Source organism: Falco naumanni, chromosome 1 (genome assembly GCF_017639655.2).
Source record: "Falco naumanni isolate bFalNau1 chromosome 1, bFalNau1.pat, whole genome shotgun sequence".
Lineage (NCBI taxonomy): Eukaryota > Metazoa > Chordata > Aves > Falconiformes > Falconidae > Falco > Falco naumanni.
In genome coordinates this window covers 65,466,265-65,490,224 of record NC_054054.1, presented here as the reverse complement: position 1 = coordinate 65,490,224, position 23,960 = coordinate 65,466,265, and the positions used below count along the sequence as shown (strand labels likewise).

The 23,960-nt window shown below is 42.9% G+C and overlaps 1 protein-coding gene across 2 annotated transcripts in view; it reads left to right on the top strand.

Annotated features, from left to right (window-relative positions):
- The window catches only part of TECRL (trans-2,3-enoyl-CoA reductase like), a 67,453-nt gene that overhangs the window by 29,637 nt on the left and 13,856 nt on the right, over positions 1-23,960 (top strand). Inside the window, exons 3-5 of one of the 2 annotated variants that reach the window (XM_040597031.1) lie at positions 7,093-7,137; positions 8,406-8,509; positions 21,941-22,056. In XM_040597031.1, coding sequence (XP_040452965.1) covers positions 7,093-7,137; positions 8,406-8,509; positions 21,941-22,056 — 265 coding nt within the window. The remainder of the gene's footprint in view (positions 1-7,092; positions 7,138-8,405; positions 8,510-21,940; positions 22,057-23,960) is intronic. The other variant, XM_040597040.1, reaches the window with a different exon arrangement.

Genomic DNA, 23,960 nt, shown 5'->3' with positions numbered 1-23,960 from the left:
AGATCCTGGGGAAGAAAAGCTTCTTAAGAGGAATGGCTGCAGGTGCAGGTGTTGTATGCAATATATTCTTTGCTGTAGAGACATTAGGCATGTACTGAAAAGCCCTCTGGATCAGGCTCTGTGGGGCTTCAGTGGAGATGCCAGGGTGACAGTTACATGACTTTATGTAGGAGAAATGGATGCTCACGGATTTTAAGCATGTAAGACCAATGGGAACAATCAAATGGACAGCTAAAAAGGAAGCATTTAGATACCTCATCAGGCTGGGGCTTACTTGCTTAGTAGTCTGTGGGAAGTGTGTGCTGTTCTGCCCCCTGGCCAGACCCTGTCCTTAGCACTGTTGGTCTTAGCCAATGCCTGGAGACATCCATTCAGCCAGCTCACTGCTTGCTTTCCCTATGCAAGCAGTATGGTTGTAGCTAGATGCATTCATGTATTACAAAAACCAGAAGAATGAAATGGATGCTTATGATCAGATAGCTCCTTTTTCAAATTCCACATCTCATTAAGAAAGTGGTTATTTGTGTCCTCATAGCAACTAGAGGTCAAGGTGTCTTTGTAAAACATGTGGCCAGAGATTTTCCTTGGGAAGCTTACAAATTAAACAAATCAGAGAAAATACTCAGCGAAAAAGGCTGACAAAGGAAAGGGATTTGTGGTGACGCAAGTCGAGGTGGACTTAAAAGAAACACTATGTCTGCGTGGCTGGGTTCGGACAAAATGGCCTTTTTTGTTTATACAAACTATTTATATATCTTAGACAGTGCAGGTGTTAGACCCTGATAGGTTTTTGTGTTCTTCTTGCTTGCTATTTGCTGTTGCTGTAGGTGCCCGTATGCTGCGGTTCTAAGTTCCGGTTCTTCACATCCTGTTTACATACCTGACAGTCTGTGACTGTCTTAAAGGTACACGGCTAAGTCTTTGAGGTCAACTACCTTATCTGCAGACCCGCTGCAGACCCCAACAGGGACTTATCCCTTGGTATGGAGCCATTGAAAACAACATCCGTTTCAGTACTCTGCTGAAACTTTACAGAACAGGACACACTGGATTTGCTCTTTCCCCTGACTTTCCATAAAAACACACATCTAGTTCCAGACCTTGCATCTGCTCTGTAAATATTCTTACACACCATATCAAAGGTCCTTCTACAAGAAAAACACAGCCTAGCTGAACATTCCTGGATCCAGCAAGTGCCTTCCCAAGACCAGCCCTGTGCCCTAAGGACTTAGCAGCAGGTGGAAGCAGTGTGGAGTTGGCAGCCTGGCCGGGTTCAGGAGCTCAGGATGGTGCCAAGCCCGCACAGCTGGGCGGCACCTGGAGGGGGGCTGGCTAAAGCTGGTCTCTCTGCACTAGCCCTGAAAAGAAAGACCTGGGTGACTGTGCTGGCATTTAGCAGGTCAAAGCAGCAAAACATCTTTTGGTCTGTGGCCAGAGGGCCTTTTAGGTGGGACCATGCTGTCCCTAGGCTTGCTGCCGAGATCTGCAATTCGTGAAGTGGTCTGGTTGTTCAGATTGCAGTACTCGGCAGCTGTCATTCATTACAGCGAAGGCAAGCACGGTAAGTAAATAGCTTCAGATGCTTTCTCTCTTAGTCTTGTGGCCCAGTTTAGTTTTACTGTGGTTTCTTAGGTGTGCTTTGCTTACTGCCATCATGCTCAGGAATCACTCAAGTACAACGATAGCACAGTAAATCCCACAGCCCTTTCTACCAAATAAAAGCAGAATGAAACAGCTTCAAGTCATTTCAACATCCTGCTTTCCTGCTGTCAGCTCAGTGAAGCAAGGGTATGCAAAATTCAGTCCAGCAAGGGCTGCAACTGTCGGCACGGTGATCTCTCTATCTATTCCTGTCTTCTCGGAAGCGTTCCTGAGAACACTCAAACGTGCCTGCTGTGACCAAAAGAGACAACACTTATGACCACTGACGTTTAAGGTCACGGACATGGAACAACTGTATTTGTTCAACATTTACTTGTCAAGGAAATACCTGGGCGATATTTGGATATTTTTGGATAATCTCTGTGTCAGTATGTCTGTCTGTCTCTATATACTATGCACAAAACCACCATCCCCGTACATACTAATATGTGAATTTTTCCTAGCAGTGTCTTCTTACTGCTACATAGATATCAAAACTACCATCTGGTTAAGGTGGTGGAACGTATTTCAGCCATGCTTGGTTCACATGGGCAAGTGCTGTTACATTTCTCAGCTAATGTGCAACGTGTTGTGATTATATAAGGGATATTGGTGCCGCAGTGATCCCCAGAGTTTCCTGTGTTTCTGCAAATTTAAACAACATGCTGCTGCTGATGGATTATAGTAATTTTGTTGTTCATATCATCCTATTCATATCACAGCAGGTATTGCTTGTAATTATTAAGGCTATTTGTTATTAGAGATGCATGGGTGGTGAAATACAATGAGAAGCAAACTACTTAACTGATAATAAAATTAGCTGCTCATGGAAAGTCAGTCTGCTAATTATCTCTAAACTGTGTCTGTCAGCTCTGTTTTGCATTTCTTACACTCCTTATTCCCCAGTGGAATAGCTTTTGCAGGGCTGCATTCTAAGGAACACATCAAATTTCCCAGCTTAGAAGGGTCTTCATCATGTTACACCTTTTCTACTGTACAGGTTCATGTAATTTCATAAATACTTTGTGACAAATAGGCATTTGATTGTGTAATTTAATACAGAACAGGCAGTGCATGAATGAATTTTTATGGAAGGCTCTTTATGAAACTTAGTAAAACTTAGACTGACCCCTTCAATTTCATAACTATTGGAAAATATCTAGTACTTAGATTTTTTAGTTGTTAACTTTTCAGAGCCTTTTGTGGTATTTAAGTGGTGGAGCACACATTAAGATAAAGTTGAATTATGTGGATAGAAAGTACCTTTGGACCTTTTTAATACTGCATGTGGGCTTTTAAAACTGTTCTCAGTTCCTGTGATTGTCAGCTGATTAATTTACTCAAATTCTAATATAAATGCAGTGAAAACCCAAACTGTGGCAGTGGGACCAGTAGAACTTGGTTTCCTGTGCATCTTTGTATAGTGGTATTGACAGCTGGGCATGGCATTAAGGCCTTCATTTTAGCAAGCATTTGTAAGGTTCTTTAGTAGCACTAGTTTTCCTTTTTATATCCAGTATTAATAAGTGGTTTCATAGTTGGATATGGTCAAATCAAAGGCAGATGTCAGTTTTTATATATCCTGTCAGTTTGCTTATATTTTAATTTTTGTTTTAAAAACTGGCAGGTACAACAATTAACCCATTCAAAATTAAATATTTTTCCTTATGTCCAGTTTAAAAACTAGATTATATTAAAAGTAAAAATTGAGTCACTTTCCAAGAAAATACCATCCTGTGTTGAATAATTATGGTGCTCTAAATATAATAGCATTAAAATATTTTAATGGGTTTAAAATAAATATATGGATTTTTTTCCACAACGTTGGAACAGATTGCTGACAGAGAAGATGAAATAAGGTAAAAGGCTTAAGACTCATCATGAATTGCTTACACTGCCAAACTAAAGGAAGCCTGTACATGTAGAAGGAACATTGAATCATAACAGAATGAGTTACACAACCGTAGGACAGTTTGGGTTGGAAGGAGTGTTCAAATTTGGATTATCTAGTTCAGCCCCCCTACCATGGGCAGGGACATCTTTCACTAGATCGGTGAAGAAGAATGGTGTTGATGTCACTTAACATCAAGGAGTTTGTGAATAGCCTTTCATCTGAGCAATGGGCAAAGCTTTCAGGTGCCTGTGTGCATGCAGGTGGGAAGTGACCTTATTGAAGACTGAGACAAACATCCTTCAAGACAATAGCTCAGGAGGGTAGAAACAATCAAATAAGAGATGGAAACCCAGGAAGACATTTCAATAGCTGTTCTACACAAATGGTAGAAATCTAAGAAATGTGATGGAGGAACCACAGTATCAGCTAAATAGGCCTATGGTTTGAACCATGGTGGCCATTCTTATTTTATAGTCAGTCTGTATCTGCTTTCTCAAGTCAAAACCAGTCTGGGATATAACTGGGTTGAAATTCTGTTTTTGCAGTGTTGTTCCAAGTACAAAATAGCTACAACCACAACCACGTATGAATGGAATATGAACAGGAAGGAAGCTGAACAGCTCTGCTGATCACAAGGAATATACAGGGACTGTGACCTACCAAGTACCACATGGCTGAGCTCTGTTGTACCATCACAATGTCAGAAAGTAAATAACAATACATACCTGATCTTAGATGCAACAGGAGTTATAAGATAAACTTCAGTCACCCATCCTCTCAGATTGCCGTTAACATCTGCAGGAGGCACCAATGGAAAGTGTCAATAAGAATAAACGGGGAAGTATACCCTACTAAAGGCAAAACAACCCTAGAAAAGAGAAACCCTCCAGCTCTAGGTTGGAAACAAAGCAAGCTTTGCCAGTGAGAGTGCAGAGAAGCCTTCAGGTGCTGCACACAGCTACAGCTGTATCTCTGTTTTCACTGAGTGCTTGTTTACTTTGGGAGCATGCACTCTCCACATGCACTTCTGAACTCCCGCTGACAGCAGGTGAAATGAATCTGCCAGTTAGTACTGGCTTTAGGTATCCAAGAGAGCCATCAACCCCTTATTCTGACAGGCAGTAGCAATAATTGATACAGTTGATAATTAGTCACTACATTTGGCTTCTTTTCACGATTAGAGAAAGGAGAGCCCTCCTCCTGTATGAATGGCGTGAATGTGTGTTTGCTAGAGCCAGGCTGGATTGGAATGGCTTCCCACATTGCCAAATAGAAATCCTAGGGAAAGCTCTGGAGGATGCCCATGGAAAACATTTGGTCATAGGAAAGATAGGTAAATGTTGACAAGTGGGGCAAGGGTCCCCTTGGCTGACTGTTTCCAAGTGGTAAGCCAGTAAATCTCTGATACCTAGGAATGTGTGAGGTTTCCTCTCTTTGAAATGAGTCTCATCAGGCTGGGAAAGCAGACCAGCCAGACCTCTGAGACCTCCCAGGCCGACCAAGTTGGGTCACACTTCCATCTGGAAAGCAACACTGTTTTTTGCAGGACCCCAGGCAGCTAAGACTTGGGAACAGCCTTGCTAAAGTCTGCTGGCAGTAAGACTGAAAGTGGGAAACTTTCATGTTCAAATTAAAACCAACATACTTACAGAGATGTGTTTGCACTTTGTCTCCCACTCCATTTGCATAGTGTTTCCGCTTGACATAAGCTAGTGGCCCGCCATCAATAGTAAGAGCTGGGAAGGAACATCCCAGCAGTTAATTCCAGGTCCCTCCAGCAAAATACACACAGCAGCCCAAGGGTGGTCTGGAAACCAGGGAGACACAGCGATGTGGTAACAAGGTCACTGCAGAGAAGCAGCAGCAAAGGCACACTTCCATCTATCTAAATCTTTAAGTATATTTGAACATAATGGCATACTGAGGCTAAAGGACTGGAAATGTGGGATGACGTGCTTAAATGCACAACCCCTGTTTGCCCTTGTGAAGATTATGAGCCGTATCTAAAAGCGCATTGCCACAGGATCAGGTAAATTGGCTTTTATTGAAACATACTGTAATATAGGGGGGAGGGGGGCTCTGGGAGGAATATTCCAATTTAACACAAGTACATTGCATTTCAGGCTCCCAAATAACTACTGATATCTGCTGTCCTGGAGCAAATCATATCTTCTTTGACAAGTCAGACAGCTGCTCTTTCTCTATCTTCCTTTTGTTATCTTTAATAGCCATGGATTGTTGTGGTAACTTGAAAAAAATGTTTACAACTTACTTGATGGATGTCTCACCTTCTGCTATTAGGTCTGGTTCATGGGTTCATCTAATGCCTGTTCTTACCTATAAAACTCAAGTCAAGTGCTTCTGAAATGAGTGTGCCGAGTGCACTGCACGGTGGGCGCACTACACACTGTGTACAGCTCCCCTTCCCCTCCAGCTGGCAGCTCGTGGGGTGAACAAGCTCTCCTAATCATCCTGAAATACAGTTAAGGTAGAAGAAACCTCCGGAGCTCATCTGGTCCATAGGCCTTTGCTCAGAGCAGGGCTAACTTTCAAGTCCTGTAAGGTTGCTCTGGGTCTTTCCCAGCTGAGGCCTGACTATCTCCAGGGAAGTACATCCCACAGCTACTCAGGGCAAATGTTCCCACGTTTGATCACAGTCAGGGTGAAGAATTCTTTTCCATTTGTTTAAGCTACAGGAATGCTAGTATCTTAAATACAGGAATACTAACAATTGTAAGATAGGTCTAAAGAAAAGCATGGCTATATTTGACCAATTTTACCCAGACTTTGTATTGAAAAGACACAGTACATCTCCGTCAGGCTATCAACTGTCCTAAGGTGTCAAAAGAAATGAAGACAAATGCAATAGAAATGGCTGTGGGTGGTGATAGTGCAACATCCTTGCACCCTTGCTTTCCTCTGTCAGACTTTGCTGCCCCCAAATCTCAGTCAACACCATGGGCTGTGTAAGGTCTCTCCAGGCTGCTCCAGGTCAGCCCTGAAATGTGCTAGATCAGCCCTAAAAGCCTTCAAAAGCAAACCGAAGTGTGTGGGTTAAGTGAAGTTATGTGTCTTTGTGATGCAAAGGAGAAGTGCTTACACTGCCCATTCAGCAGAGCTGTAGGGGCACAGCCTTCTGTATGCAGGCACTACAAATGTCGGACAAGTTAACAGTTTGAACAACCATGATCCCTTCTGAAATCTTTCTGTGGCAGTTACCCACTTGCCCTGACACTGATAGGCAAATACAGTAACAAACAGGGTCCTCTTTATGCTTCCCAGTGGTGCGGGCACATCCCCACTTTTTGTGCACTGATGGAGCATTCAGCATTGAGATTGGCCCTTCCAACACTCAAGTGGGAGAAGGGATTTCTGCTCTAATGTGTATATTTGTGTGCTCCTTGCTCTCTTGTATTCCCTTTGTACAGCTGAGGCCGAAAGAGAGGATTATTTTTTAACCTCACATTTGTAGCTAACAGCTAAAAAGAATACTAACAGAAAAAGAAATTTAGATCCTCCACCATGAAATTAACAGCCAAGCTTTGTGATTTGAACAGGTCCCCAGTGGTACCCTTCCCGTGTTGGCCTGCAACTAGAACGCAGTAAGTATTCATATAGTTGAATACAGCCACCTCACATACTACTAGTCCTCTGGCAAGTTCTCCTCCTAACAGCATTGTGCTCTCTATACATGTTATTGGGTGAACTGCTAGCACTTTTTAATTAGCTGATAACAACGATGAACTTATTAGCTTTCTCATTAATAAAATAATCTAATGGTTTTCAGAACCACTGAGTAAAAATGTTTCAGAATACAGTATATAATCAGATAATGAAGGCAAGGCAGTTTTAAAACCATTCACTCACTTCCCTCACTCACTGCATTATCCATTTTAATATTTGCTCACACCCTCATCAGAAGAAGCAACTGGCTGCAGGAGGCAGCCTCTTTTGTTTTGTGCCAGCACACCAGTTCTTGGTGGACATGGCAGTGGGAGATGAAGCTGCCATGGGCTGTATGGCATTCGGTATGTATGCACATAGCATTGTAAAGCCCTAGAAAATGAGCTCAGCACCTGGTGGAATTTAGCATCCTCTCTGACTGAAACAGTCAACAAATATATTAAAAGGGAGACAGAATACATAAAGTGGAAAAGAGAAAAGAAGCGTTGCAGCCGTAGCAACACCACATACCAGCAGCTGTTGGGGTTTCCCAATAGCCAGCTCACTGCCTCTATAAGAAAAAGAGAGTGAGATATTGCTATTCTGTGTCTCTGCCTGTACACTCTAGGTCCATCAGGACTGGAAGGAGATGCCTCAGAATACTGTGCAAAGTAATGTAATGCTCAGGTACACCTGGTCTGCCTAGGTCAGGCAGCTTACAAAGAAATCTTGGACTGTGGGCCTTTGAGCGAGAAGTTGCATTCATCATGATGGTGCCACCTATTGTAAAATAGCCTGAGAATGCAAACACTTCAGCAAAAGGTATCAGTGAGGGAGACACTGCATAACATTGACTTTCCCATTAGTCTTGCAAGACAGAACAAGAAGTGCTTTATGAAATTGTCTCTGTGATTGCATGGCATGTCTCTAATGGTTTAGATTAACAGAGATAGCATCGTAACAATTGCTGTGCATTGCCACCCAGTGTCATGTCAGCCTAATGCTTTTGTTACAGTAAGATGAGAATAACTCATAGCAATGCTCTAAGTTGCTAACCTGGAGAATAAGTACCAAGTCACCAAAATAAATCAGAATACAGGTTGAGCCTACACCTTGACCGTTAGCAAGGCAGTCTCCATGTTATACTGAGCCTCTAAGAGGGTGCCTGTTGTTCATGCCATCTCCTCTTCCCTTTTTGTCATTACAGATGGGCCCTATTTGAAGGATTCCATTAACATACAAAGCCTTGCCGTTTCCTCCATCATTACACTGTATTTTACAGACCTAGGTCAGCAGGTCGGTTGGACCACAGTAAGTATGTCCTTGTAACAACCAACATGATACGTCTTAACGTACTGTAATATCAAATTGCTCCAGTTTCCTCAGCCTGTCCTTCCCTATGTCAAATAGTGTAATTACTTTATCAACTATCAAACCAGAATTAAAAGGATAGTGAGCCAAGTTATCAGTGCACTAACTCCTACATCCCATTAAAGATTAAAAGGTGGACATAACAATATTGTCTGAGTCAAAAAAACCCCACCAAAACCACCCAAACACCAATGTTTGAAAACAGTTTTAGCTTATCTAGGTTTTATATGCCTGTGCAGGACCTATAGCCAAATACATTTCATTTTCTGCAAGACTCCTCAGTTTTGAAAGTGGAAGGATATTAAAAAAGAAAAAATGGATTTCTGGTAATCCTGTTACTAATGCAGGAAAATTGTTGGATGGGAATTCTTACTCTTTGCTTACCGGAAGAGAGAGAGTGGTGAGGCCAAGGATTCCAGGCAGAAGATGCCCAGCCAGGCTCAGATCACAAAACTTTTGAGTCTCTGTAAAACAAAAGCATTTTCCACGAGCAACAATACCTGTATTATGCTATAGGTAGAACCATGGACTGTTTTTACTTCTGGCCTCAGTTTGACTTCAGTTATTTTCCAGTAAGCAGTATTTGGAAGGTCAGAGTGGTGGGAAAGAAGCAAATGGGGTTGTGGGGAGCTCTGACCGTACGGGCTCATCTATGCAAGGAGGAAATGAAAGGTTCAATTCTTTCACATCCCAAAGGCAGCAGAAATGTTTTGCAAAGACAGTGAAAGAATGGGAGATGAAGAGACCTTCTCAATGTCTTGGTGCAGGCACAGGTGGCAGAGCTGAAAGTAGTTCCACTACTAGACTGATCCAGCTTTTGCTTTAGTTTGCATGTACTACATTAGCTGGATTAATACACAGCCCAGGTCTGTACATTGGGTAGCAAAATTCCCAATTTCTGCAGTGAGAAACATGAATAAGATGGAACCTACAGTTCCTGAAAGCCATAAAAGCCATGATGGGACTATTCATAGCAATGGAAAACAAACTGCCAACTGCTTGCAATTCCTTTAATGAGGCAAGTGAGTTTTTGCCAACTGGCATCATGGCTGTAGGCCAAGTTATTAGATTCTTACCTCTGGCAGCCCACAGATCCCACACTGCTCACATGAGGTGACCACAAGACCCACTAACAAGCCACTGTCCTTCCTTGGCTGCGCCTATATGGATGGAGCTTCTGAGTGTCATGTCTTTAAGCAGCTTGCAGACGATAGCACCAGTTCCACTTTCCAGTAGGACGTTATGGGCTAGGAAGAATTACTATAAGACACTTAGAATCGACAAGCTATTTTACAGCTCCTTATCTCAAGGTGGACATTACTGCCAGAACTGCCCTTGACTTTGGGAAGAGTCAGATTCTGGATCAGCACTGTAAGGCCACATATTCATCTCACCTGCTGAAGCTCACATGCATTTCTCTCTCTCTCGGGCAGCAGATGGCCCCTAGCATGCTGCACAGACTCTGCCAGGTTTTAGCCCCCTATCTATCCTTCCCAGTTCTAACAGCAGGACCCAAATCGCTGGGTGGTGACAAGCAGTTTACTTCAGTGGAGTTAGAGCAGCTTCCACTCTGTGACCTACCTGTTTCAGTAGAGGTCTGAGAGTTTACCAAGGCTTGACCACACTAATTCCGATACTGATTAATGGTCTACTGGGGCCGTACTGATTAACGCTAGTTTGGGTCCTGTTTCCCCCCCAGTGCATTCCACTACCTCAACAGTGGAATATCCTTGCAAAGCAAAATTGTGAGTAGTGCAGCCTCCTGTTTGCTGCAACTCAGTAATCTGCAAGAACCTTATTTATTCTCTTTTTTCCTGGTAGTTTATGTAGCCTAAGACAGTAACATAACTAAAGCTTAATATCCCATTATAAATAGTGCAGTTATGACTAGGCGTTGATATTGCAGGCAGTGGCATTTTTTTATGATTTAATCTGTGTGTGCAGAAAGTTGACTCCATGAGTTTCTGAATATTCATCTTATCCTATTCTGTTCCATATTCTAAATTGTCTCCATTCTCAGTGGGAGAAATCTTCTTCCAAGCCACATCGTTTAAACAGTCAAGAATTTTTTATATTATAGCTAGTCTATAGCAATACAGAAAAAGTCCATAGAAGAATGTATTCTTCTAACAACAGCAATTAAGAATGCATTTGTACACAGGATATATAGTTTTACTGTCATTTTTACTGTTCCTAGAGCTCCCGTCACCCTTGATGCTCTATCAGATTTATGCACATAGTGAGGGATGCTTCTGATTTAAAACATTGACATTTAAATAAACAAGGCACAGAATAAAAATATTCTTATCTTGTCAGCAAAATGACAGCTGAGGTACAAAGGGCCATGTTCAGGTCTGGACTCCAAAAATAGGCATGGAAGCACATGGAGATATGTTGGTGCTCCAGAGGTTGATGCATTGGGCATGGGTCTGTCTAGGGTAAAACTAAGCTCAGAGGTGGATCTTCTGGGGTTTGCCACCTCATTGGACATCAAACTTGAGATGCTCACTTAAGGATCAAGAACACTAAGACCCCCAAAACAGAGGATTTACACTGAGACAATATTATGTTTTTTAAAAGGAGAAAGTGGTATCCACCTCCACCTCCCAGGAGAAGTACCCTCTCCAGGCATGTCGCAAAATAAAAGATGCTGCTGTTGTCTGTTCCAAACAGTTTGGGTCTTTAAATCTAGGAGCATATTTCTGAATCAAGAAACCTCAGCTTCCCTTTTGGAGCATGCACAGTCCCTGATTAACAGTCCTTGTCACACTCCACCTTGGTGGCTCAAGAGTTTGCTGTCTCCTGTTGCCTACTTGGTCCCTCTGTCACAGCTTGGTCAGAGGCTACCACTTTGTAAGCAAGGATGTTTCCTTCTCATCCTCAACCTTCTTATAATATAGTTGCACAGTGACAAAAATATTTTTGGTGTTTTGTGCTGTGAAAGGCCAGACATACCCTGGGCTCAGGTTATACCACAGCTCTGAGTTTGGTTAACCAGATTTCAACAAGTTCTGGAGGCTGGGTTGCTCTGAGGGAGGACGCAGGACAAACTTGTGTGAGGGATTTGCAGCTCTCCTCCACTGGAGCAATTACTTGTTCGTATCTTTTGAGAATGAGGACCTTTCCTGGGATAATGTGCATAGAAATCTAACCTCAGCTGGCTCTCTTAGAAGAAAGAAGGCCCTCAAGGCTTATTTCCAGAAAGCAATTCAGGGAGAAAACCTGTTTCTTAGTACCATGGGTTTTGTTAGAACTCTTTCTCTACTCTGCCTTCTTTTTTATAAAACAAATATTATCTGAAACACATAATTTGCTTCTACACAAGATTACCAATTCCTTTACCTTGCCTGGAGGGGACAGTTGAGGTTTGCTGACTGATTCCGCAGAGATACTAACGGGAGCTGAGTTTACAGATCTTTCCTGTATGCCTCCTGCAAAGATTGTACCCAGGGGCTGTTTGAAATTCCCACCACTGGAGTGATGGGTTTTATTTTTAATCTCTGTCCAATCTTGGGCCTAAGCATCTTTGACAGGGACCTATTTTTACATATTGCAATGTGACATGTGACTTTTTGAAACATGGCTGGCATTTTACTGCTAAGAATGCATATTGCTGCTGTAGTCAAAAGGAAAAAGAAAACCATTCTTCCTGCTCAAATCCAGACTTCTGTTAAAGCTTTCCTCATTTGAGCAGTGATTGCAGTTTCTGATTTATCAGCTTCTGTTGTCTAGTTGCTTCCCAGGCAAGCTACCAGAAGGATCAAAATAGAAATGAGAAAACAGCACAGAACTGTGAAAAATATATTTTACCTCCAAGTCTGTAAATTTCATAAGATCAACCCTGAAACACAGTGCTTCAGTAAATATTTTTCTGTAACTGTGATTTAAAATTAGGGATTGCTTAAATACTTTGACTCCTGAGAGCCTTAAAATACCAAGGCTGACAGCAGAACTGTTCCATTTCAAATTTTCTGATGAAAAAAATGTTCTGCTCTATTTAGAAACGTAGAGACTAATACTTATTTAAACCTGAGAACATCTTTGAAATCTGAAAATCCACACTTTCACTAACTGGTCTGTTCCATTTTTGTTGGCAAGCAAAATTATCACCAAGTTAGACATTATGGAAAATGAACAAGAAGCCAAGACATCTACGTTTGAAGCTTTGTGCTTGTAGTATAGCAGGTGTGCGCAGTGGGGAAGCGCATGCTGTACTGAATAACGAGGTGCGCCTGTTCTCTCAGGGGGAAGGCAGTGTTTTGGTCAGCATGGTTCTCTCCTTTTACTTGCACAACACACGCGTACTCAGGTTTTTCTGTCCTGTGGGTGTAGGAGGGTGGTGAATAGGGGAGGAGCAGTTTGCTCTGACTGTGGCTGGCAGTCACACATGAAGTCTGTGGGGTAAGTGTGATAAAAACCAGTCTGGGAGTATTGATGGGTTTGAAAAAGAGGCAGTGAAACTGCTGCAGACTCGTTTGCTCCATCTTTCTTATACTGAGGTCAGCTTTGGGCTTCCCATGGGGAGCAATTTAAGACATTTTCTGTAATTTGGCAATGGAATAAGAGACTTCAATAAAGGTTTATAACCTCTCAATGGGGTGTAGAAGTAAAGACAATTACAATAGAAGAAAAAAGACAGGATCAGAGGAATCTGAAGGCATGGGAGGGCTGCGAGTCCCAACAAATTAGTGGGCCTGTGTGGAGAAGATAAGTACAAGAAAACTCGTATAATCACTGCTTAGGAAGGAATTTGAGATCAAGGTAAGAGAGAGAGCTGAGGATCTGTAGGATGTACTGGTCGAGAATGTCAGTGAATATATTTCTCAGTGGATACCTATCAAAGCTTGCATATTTTGTGGCCAATTGAAACACACTTAGTTGTGGGACAGGACCCTACAAATTGAATAACACTTTTAGGGATTTGTGGGTACCTGAAAAACTTAGCAGCGATATCAAATAAACAGGATGTGTGATTCTGCATAGATCTGTGGGTGGCTTAAGAAGAACTACAACGAAGTGCCAAAGACAGAGAAAACTCCAAATGGTTTTTCATTGCTAAACTTCTCGGATCAATAGATAATTTGATCATGGAAGATGACCTCCAGGAAAAAAAGAAGTCACTATTCACTGCAGTCACTCCAGCACCTTTTCCAAGCACAATTATTTGTAACACAAAGCACCTCCATTTTACAGCTAATAGTTTGTACTTGGCAGAGGTTTCTGCTTGAACACACAGTAAAGTGTTGCTGTACCTTGGTACAGCTGGCAAAGTCTTGAGCTGATCCAAGTCAAATGCTACGAACTTTCCAAACATTGTAACCTTTCACAAAGGCAAAGTACACACACAAGACTGGTCTTCTTTTTTGTTTAATTAAATCTAATAATTTTCAACCTCCAGGGTTATCAGGAGAGAACAGCTTGCATTTGCCTGATTTCTTGCCATGGTTTTATATTATTTGTGCCTTTCCTTGGGCCACGTACACTTTTGGCTCTTTGTTACTGCCCAGTGGCAGCATGAAGTCAACTGATAAGGGAAGAGCAGGTTTCTGAAACCGCCAAGCTGGCTGAGCTGGCTGATGGGGATTCCTCAGATGCTGCTTCTAGTAAGGCAAACAGTGTTGCAATAATTTCTCTTGGTGTCTGCAACAAATGCCATTAGCTCACAATGAACCATACTGCTGTGTCAATTTTTCAGGTGCCAAAGGGAGTTAGGGAGCTACTAGGAAAATTAATTCTGATGGGTGAAGGTTTTAGTTCCTGTTGAGCACAGTACAGGCTGAAGAACCTATGAATATGTGTTTATAGCAATACCCTTGAGTTTTTACCACTTCAAGTGCAAAAAGAAGGTAGGGGGAATTCAGGAAATGTAAACAGAACAAGCTGTTTCTTTCAGTTATACACAGCTTCGTGTTTAAACCCTTCCTGCTAGTTCAGGAACAAAGAGCTACCTGATGTATGGTGCTGTTAAGTGTAGACCCTTTCCTATTTGTATTCATTGTAGCTAGGGAGGTTGACAATTTGTCTATGTACTCAGATTTGAGAAGTTTTAGTCCCTCTAGACTCATACCAGGGGTAAGGAGAACACAAAGAGGAGAGTGAACCAGAGAGTGGACCAGTGTTTGAGAGGACCAGGTGCCCCTTTGTCATTCTTTGCCCACCTTGTCTGGTGACCTTGACAAGTCACTGAATTTCTCTATATCTCAGTTCCCAGATCTGCAGCAAGAAACTAACAGTATTTCCCCCTTCACAAAGTACTTTGGGGCTCCTAGATGAAAAGTGCTGTGGAAGAGCTAGTTAAGGTTATTAGTAATAGCCAGGTGTTAAAAGCATTATTTCATTTAGGTATCTACACAGCAGATGATAAATACATATTTTAGAATGATACACATTATATGGCAGGTTTCAAAATGCTGTCAAAGGCCTGTAAAGATCTGGCAGCAAATCTGAACTCACGTTGGTGTTTGGTTACAAACCGAACTTGAATGCTTTGCTGGATATATATGGGTACAAACATATATAATATGCATATACATGTGTGTGTATAAGAAAAGCATTTGTTAATTTGCAGTGATTTTCCATTTTGAGTAAGAAACATGCAAAGGCTTGTGCCCTTGGGGAAGAATCTTGACCAGAGTATGAAGTGATCTGATGCCAAACCAGTGGTTTCAGACAGCTCAGTCTCAGAAGAGACAGGAAGAAGCTGGGATTTCACCTCCCTTTTGCCACAGGGAAGCACAGGTCTAGCTCAGGGACAGACAGCTTCCATCACTGTTCACTCCCCAGCTCCTGAAGCTGGCCTGAGTCAGCTGCAGTTTGCCTATAAAAACCAATAGTGAATCCATCCCTATCTCTTGTATTTGCAGTAAATATTGAGCTGCAGCCTGAAATATTCTTAGACATCAAGCCACTGCAAAATCTGCCCAGACAAGGGAAGTTTCAGGTGACTCTGCGTGTGCTATATATTGTAAAATGGATTAGCCAGTTCCATGAGAACGGGAACAAAAAATCATTGAGTATTCAAGCAGGGCTTAAGAATTTTACTACCTGATGCAAAACTGCTGCTGCTGCAGATTTTTGCAAACATGAAAATACAAAAATTTTAAACAGATGAAGATCTAGAGATGCTGCTAAAATTACGCTGTTACCATCCCCAGGTAATTATATGGCATTTAGTGAGGTAGCAAAGCATATGAAGTAGAAATTAGTCCTGAAATTAATAATGTTTCTCAATGATCATTAGCTCAAGAGTACGTAGGGCTGGGATTGTAAAAGGAGTCTAAGGTAATCAGGTGCTAAGTTTAATGTGATTTTGGGACTTAGGAGTGGGTTCAGCTGGCTGTTTCTCTTCTCAAAAATCCCAGCTGCACTCTGTACACTTGCACATAGTAATGGTCCGTCTGTCTGATGTCAGCAGATCCTCTTCATATGGTACATACCGTCTCAGTCTGACCCTGGCTCAGACCTGCAACTAGTGCCTTTGTCTCACATTATCAGACAAACTAAGCTCTGTCCATTAGATAATTTATATACTGCAGCTGCTTTGGCTTCGCCGTCAAAGTTACCCAGGGCATGCTTGAGCTATTTTTTACCTCTTGCTGTGCCAACAGCTTCAGGCAGTGGCCCAAAATCATTGTCCTGGCTGCAGGTACTATCCTTGTACCACACCCTCACTTCACCTGCTTCCACCCAGACATCCTGTTGGTATTTGAAGAGAAAACATCACAACCAGCACCAATGAACTGGGAAACTGCCCCTGAATGGCATGGAAAGAGCTGCAGGAAGGGATCAGTATGGAAAAGGCTGTATGGCCTTTCCTCAGCACTGCTGTGCTGCTTGTTATAAATGAGATGTTGTGATACTATGCCAAAAGGCAACGTGAATGCAAGATAGGGTGTTTTGTGTGGTATTACAGAAAGGGCATGTTGTAAACATTATAGAGAGGAATTAGCTGCTCATTAATCCGTGGGCTGTTCCTTTACAAACATTCCACTGGACTTTTTTCAGACTCTTTCCACTCCACCCCCTCTGTTTATAGCTTCCTTTTGTCCTTTTCTGCCTTTTCCCAACTGGCACACACAGTACTATTAACTCGCATCAAAACCCTTTCCATTCCCTGTAGTAGACCTGATGGGATGGTGTCATGGCACTGTGCTAGCTGCTCCTATCAGCCAGAAAATTCACCTCACATTCCCTCAAATGACTTCTTTCACCTCTGCTGAATTCATATTTTCCTAAATATACCCTCTGCCTTATAAGGTCTGGGATTATAATTCTCGACCCGGTTGTTACTCAGTTCAGCAAGGTGTTACTGGCATGATCCTCTCAACAGTTAAAGAAGGCGGTACAATCTGGCTCATGCAAGATGAGATGCCTTGCTGGTTTGCGAATTAGCTATCCTGTATTGTTTTCCCATTTGTCTCATCATCTCTTGAATGATGGAATTTCCTACCTTAGCTCTCTTTTGACATATTACAGATATCAGTTTTGTTGTTTATGTGATAGATGTTACCAGTTTATGTATTCCTGAGCCAGGTCCCCAAGGACCTGATAATTGAGACACTTAAAGAAGCTTGAGTTTAACATCGTCTGTAGAGCTCATGCCCAGGAAAGGTTTGATTCAAGAACAGCACTTTCTCTATGCCACTGAGAATAAGAGGTATATAGAGTATATAATGCCAGACACTAGAGAGGAGAGAAAGAAGGTAAGAGAGCTGGGCACTGTGCATGATATGAAATAGAGAGTACAGATGTGGAAAAAAGCAGCCATCTCCTGTTTTATATCTGCAGGGAGTTAATGATGAGCTCAACAGTTAAACACTGTTGAGCTATGCACATAGTAATAGAGATGTAATGCTCCTCAAGGAAAATATCTTTGTGTTTACTATGGGCCACCATATTTAGCTGTACCAAATAGATCAAAATAATCTAGGAGACCTACAAGATGGAAAAAAAAAAGTAATTTTCTTCTAAATATTGGGTTTTTTTACATTTATACAGAAGGAAAATACTCTGTGTTTTAAATAATCACTTTTTTAGTTTTTATAATTTTTTTATAATTCTTTTTTGTGTGTGTGTCCAGAAACAACAAGATATAGTGTTATTATTTTCAGGATTTTATTCAAAATTTGACTATTATTTTTGCAGAATATGTCAGCAGGAACCAGTATCTTAGTAATTTTGTGGGTTTTTGGGCATCTGTAAAAATGATAGGTTGAACTGATGCTTCATACAACTAATAAGTCCCCAAGACCAGCAATTAAGCAGCTATAGGATGAGTATCCTCATACTCATCCTTCCTACTCAAGTATGAAGTTCAAGGTATGCTCTTAGACCTTGTATTCACAAACAAAGGAGGACTGCTTCGGGATGTGAAGACTCGGGGAAGCCTTGGCTGCAGTGCACGTGAGATGCTGGAGTTCAGGATCCTGCATGGAGGAAGCAGAGAAGCAAGCAGGATTGCAACCCTGGACTTCAGGAGAGCTAACTTTAGCCTCTTCAAAAACCTACTTGGAGGAATCTCATGAGTTATGGCTCTAGAAGGTAGGGAGGTCCAAGACAGCTGGCTAATATTCAAGCATCACTTCCTCCAGGCTCAAGATCAGTGCATCCCCATGAGCAAGAAATCAAGCAAAGGGGGCAGGAGGCCTGCATGGATGAGCAAGGAGCTTTTGGCAAACCTCAAACAGTAGAATGACGTTTATGGAATGTGGAAAAAGGGACAGGCCACTTGGGAGGAATATAGGGGTGTTGTCAGAACATGCAGGGAGGTGATGAGGAAGGCTAAGGTCCATTTGGGCTTAAATCTGGTGAGGAATCTCAAGGACAACAAGAAGGGCTTCTCCAAGTACATCAGCAGGAAAAGGATGACTAGGGAAAATGTGGGCCTGCTGCTGAATGAGGTGGGTGCCCTGGTGACAAAGGACACAGAGAAGGTGGGGTTACGAGTGCTGCCTCTGCTTCAGTCTTCACTGCCAGGGCCAGCCCTCAAGAACGCCAGACCCTGGAGGCAAGAGAGGAAGTCTGGGGAAAGGAAGACTGTCCCTTGGCCGAGGAGGACCACGTTAGGGATCACTTAAGCAAACCTGACACCCACAGATCCGTGGGCCCCGAGGGGATGCACCCCTGAGTGCTGAGGGAGCTGGCAGATGTGACTGCTAAGTCACTCTCCACATCTTTGAAAGGTCATGGAGGACAGGAGAGGAGCCTGAGGACTGGAGGAAGCCAATGTCACTCCAGTCTTCAACAAGGGCAAGGAGGAGGGCCCAGGAAACTACAGGCCGGTCAGCCTCACCTCCATCCCTGGAAAGGTGATGGAACAGCTCATCCTGGAGGTCATCTCGAAGTATGTGGAGGAAGAGAAGGTTATCAGGAGTAATCAACACAGATTCACCAAGGGGAAATCATGCCTGACCAACCTAATAGCTTCTGTGATGGAATGACTGGCTGGGTAGACAAGGGGAGAGCAGTGGATGTTGTCTACCTTGACCTCAGCAAGGCTTTTGGCACTGTCTCCCACAACATCCTCATAGGTAAGCTCAGGAGGTGTGGGTTAGAGGAGGGACAGTGAGGTGGATTGAGAACAGGCTGAATGGCAGAGCTCAGAGGGTTGTGATAAACAGCACAGAGTCTGGCTGGAGGCCTGTAGCTACTGGTGTTCCCAGGGGTCAGTGCTGGGTCCAGTCCTGTTCAAGTTATCCATCAATGACCTGGATGACGGGGCAGATATACTGCATATGTTCATTGAGAATCAACAGTAAATGAATGGTGCTTGCCTTTGACTGCCAGTGGTTAGGACCAATTGTAATTTGGTGTTAACTGAAGACTACTTTCACTTCCACCTGCTTGAACTCATGAAATTTTTAGCAGTTTCTTCTGAAACTCACTTTTCATTTCCAATGAATTTTAAATCAGTGAGCCAAAGAAGGAGACCAGAGGTCACAGCATGGGAGATGCAACAGGCAGAAACAGACTGAAGGTCACCCAAAATGTAAAAAAAAAACAAACCCAAAATGCTACAACAAATTAAACCTCATCATTTGAAACGGAATGCTGCTGATCTTATCTATGTTCCAGCAGTGTGACACAGTTACGACAAAGGCTAATAATGCAGTCTTGCCTGCCAGGCAATACCTAATTTGAGTGCAAATCTCACAGCTGACCCTGGACCACCTGCCTCCAATGGGTGATGAAGTCTTTGTGTCAGATATGTCTGACACACAGGTAAAATGGGTCCTTGTCAGCCGCCTGTAAAGCACTCTGACATGCTGCTGCTGCTCACCTCCACAAACTGACTCAAGAACTGCTGTTGGTGCTCTCAGCTGCTTCTCTGAATTGCTCTGAGGGGAGGCTCTGCATTCCTCCTCCTACACCCAAAACCACCTCCACAGGGATTCAGGTATCCTGTGGCTGGTAGCTTTGGCTGTTAAACAGAGACTGGATTTTTTACTAAACCCTGAAGCTTTCCTTCTCCTTCCAGCATCTGAAATCAGCCGGGGGGGTAAGGAGGGAATACTTGGTGCGGTGACAAGTAACCACAACTTGGTGCTAAGTCCTGTCAAACTTTTCATGGCAGCTCTGTAATATGCTCATACCAAACAGATGATAAAAGCTGGCAGTTACAGGTATAGTTTGTAGTGCAACTCATGACTGAGAGGAAAAGCTACAATGAAGAAAGCAGCTCATTCCAAACTCTTACACTGACCTGTCCAGACCATATTATCTGCACCTCTGTCTCCTGATACCACCATTGCCTATATTTAGTGTGTTAGGTTTTAATAGCGGAGGCTGTCCCTTACGGTGTTTGCAGAGTGCCTAACACAGTGGGCTTACAGTTAGGAATAGACCCATACAAGTGCTAGGACAAACTCTAATAAACCCTTGGCTGTGGTGTCTTCCACAACAATGTGGGCTCTTACACACTCCTTGATTAAATGTTTTTGTACACAGACTTGCACTTGGGATCATGCAGAGTCTAAATGGAGCACAGAAATCATGGTGTCATGTGGAACAAAAGAGAATTTGACATTTCCCTGGTAAAGAATGCTTAAGTCTGTTACTTTTGGAGACAGTCCTGCTATGAAAGGCTGAAATTTCAAAAAGTTTCCCCCTGTAATAGAGGAAAAGAAATTGTACTGGGGGTCCCAACTGAAGAAAACCTAATTGCAGAATAGTTCTGCAGGAAAACCCTTCTGTTTCAAAGCTCTTCTGAAAAGTGATTAGAAGACTAGTCCATTGGGGGTCAGACAGCCTGAAAATACTACTTTTGAGAAAAGTAGTCTAAATTCAGTGATGCTTCCTTAAGCCACGGGTATTTATCCATGACAATTCTATACCAGTGCAACTAGCCACCTTGAAGCCAAACGGCCCATTAGTTATGAATCTTTATCCCTTAAGCAATACTACGTACTTGAGTTATGATTTGCCAGTTTCTGGTCATTGTGAACATGTAGGACCACACCATTTCTATTTTGTTCTGAGGTTCATTCCCGTGGGGACAGATGGTCAAATCCAGACCCCCACATCACCCTGACCACATTTTACTTCCTCCAGCTGCTGTAGCTTAAGTGTGTGCCCTGAAAAAAAGCAATACAGGCTGCACCAAACCAAAGCCAGAACATAAAACTGAGGCTGGCTCGTGGCAGCACCATAACTCCACCTTCTCTCCCTGCCTCCATATGTACTCTCCTTGCTCTGTGGCTAGCAGGGGTGACAGTGAGGCTGTGAAACTATTTCTTTCTGTTTTACAGGGCAACTTACTTGTCCAGTCTGCCCACCACAGGCTACTTCTGCTGATGCCTGCACAAGGAGTCATCCCACTGGTTCACTGAATAAAGGCTGATAGCACCACACACCAGGCAGGCAGGTCCTGCTCCTCCACCCACTACCAAATTTCAAACAATGATCCCTCCCTTCCAGATGACTCTGCTAGCAACCAGGATTCAAAGCTGTGCTTATTTCTGTCACGCTTGGTTGGCTTTGTGAAAAAAAGTTATATATATAAAAGAAAAGGCAGAAAGCAAGCTGCCTTCAGCAGTTGGGCTTTGATTTTCTGTGTTATTTAGATTCCAAATAAGCATCTGCTGGCACAGCCAAAAGTATAAAGAGGAGATAACTGTGATTTTGACCATGTTCCACAAAGCATTCCTGACTGGGTTAATGTTCTGCACAGAAACTTTCCCTCATTCCTGGATGGATTTTACTCCTTTGCTAAAGAGAGCAGAAAAAAACCCAGGTGTAATTTAAGTCCTAAAAATGAAGTCAAAATGACATTTGAAAGATGAATAGATGTTGTGGGTAGGGGTATTATTTTGCTCATGTCTTTATTGGTACGATTTCCTACTCTGATACAGCTATTTTCTTTTCCACTTCTAGTTTTTTCTAGCAGAATACACCGGGCCTCTTCTAATATATCTGCTCTTTTACATTCGCCTCTCAACTATTTATGATCAAGTGGAAAGTAGGAAGAATTTCCGCCACCCAGTGGTTCAGTAAGTGACACTTGTGTGAACTGTTTTCCTGGGGGACAGGGAGCCAAAGGGATGGAGGCTGCATTTCCAGGGCTGAGGATTTTACAGGGGATGTGAGACTGCATGTCTGGTCTGAGTCAGTGGGAGTTTCGGATTGTTCTTATCAATAATGTTGATATTTTATCAGCACTCATAAATCTGACCAAAAATGGGATCCCGGTTGAAATGGTCATTGTACGTGGTCACAATGGGAGCTGTAGTATTTTCCTCAAATAGTTTGAAGTCCAGAAATATAGCCTGAACAGGGTGAAATAATAAACACAGTGGTAGTAAACCAAAGTCATGCTTGACAGAGAAGAGAGGGCAAGACTTCAGGTGTCTCAATCCCGGTCTCTTTACAATGCATTCTCACTCATAAGATTATAGTAGCATCAGTCCCCAGCACAGAAGATAACACCCCTCCCCCCCCGCCCCGCCCCGCCCCCCCCCCCCCCCCCCCAGCTCCCACCTAGGCACAACGAGGAGGAATCTTGAGAGGTCTGCATGTCATGAGTCAGGTTAAGAAAAACTGAGAAACACAAAAGAAGCACCACAGGAATTCAGAAGTGGTAATTTGATTTTTGAAACTGACCTCTTCAAACTGCAACTGTTCCCTACAGCCATATGTAACATATTTGAGTTCTGAAAGACTTTTAAGGAATAGCACAGTCAAGTGACAAACAAAACCGAGAGCTCAGCCACCGTTACTGGACAGCAAAGAGCACAGGTTGTATCTGGCTGTACCGAAACAAATCAGAGCAGCTCATACATAAGCACAAACCAGACAGCTTTGCTTCTTTCCGTCACTGAAACAGGAATGCTAACAAGGAAAATTAATCTCCTCCGATATAATTCAGTAGGAGCTGACCACAAGGAAATGCAACCTGCTTAGTCTGCTAGAACTCAAGAGGCTGCCAAAAAGCAATGAAGAGAGGACAGCCAACCAAGATAGCTTTTTATGACCTTCAACAGTCCCCGCCATTCCCAAGCCTTTTGAAGGACTGGAAGAAACAAAACAGACCTGATCAATGGGAGGGATTAAGAACTGTTACAGGCAAGAACGTGGCAAACAGCTATCCATGATAACTGCGAGAGGCTCAAGGCACTGCCACCACCTACTGTACCCTTCCAGGGAATGGTGGCTAATGCACCAGGCAGGCTGGGAACTTTCACACTTAAGGAAGTTCTCTTCAGTGTGGTTGTCCCCATTCCAGGAGATCAGTGCCTGGTGGAGGGGTGGAATGTGATCAAGGGAAGCCTGTCAGCTGTGTAAGTTGGAGCAGTGGAAATGGGAGGGCACACAGGGAACTAGGAGCCTCAAGGAACTGTTCAGCTTTCCCACAGCATTTTTCTACACACTGATCGCAGAATCAAGGCAGCTGGCATACAACAGAGAAGCACAGTGAATAATAATACCATTTACAGATGGAGGAACAGAGACTTGGAGAGACATTAAGGGAGCCAGTGGAGCTGGGAATGAGAGCACAGAGTAGCTGAATTCAAATCCAGAGCTGCAAGATGCTTGCCTGCCTTCTATTGCTCATACACTTAAAAGGAGAGTTTCTGGTAACACAGAAGAGACAGCAATACCTTTGCCTTCTTTCAAGTGGTCAAGGGGTGTGCAGAATGCTTCCAGCGACTGCTCCTTAATGGGTTCATCTAAGGTCCCCATCCTAAGTAAAATTAATTTTAAAATTCCTAGCAAAGCTGGAAGTTTGCTCCAGACTTTGGATAAGTCGTTAATTGTTTGAAATTTTCTTAGCTCAATTCTCTCTGGTTTAATTACTTTGAAATTGTTTAATCTTTGACTCTGGCTACCATACAAGATGCATAATAAAAGCATTTGAGATTTCACATGCTGAAAACCACTTTTCATTTATGTCTTA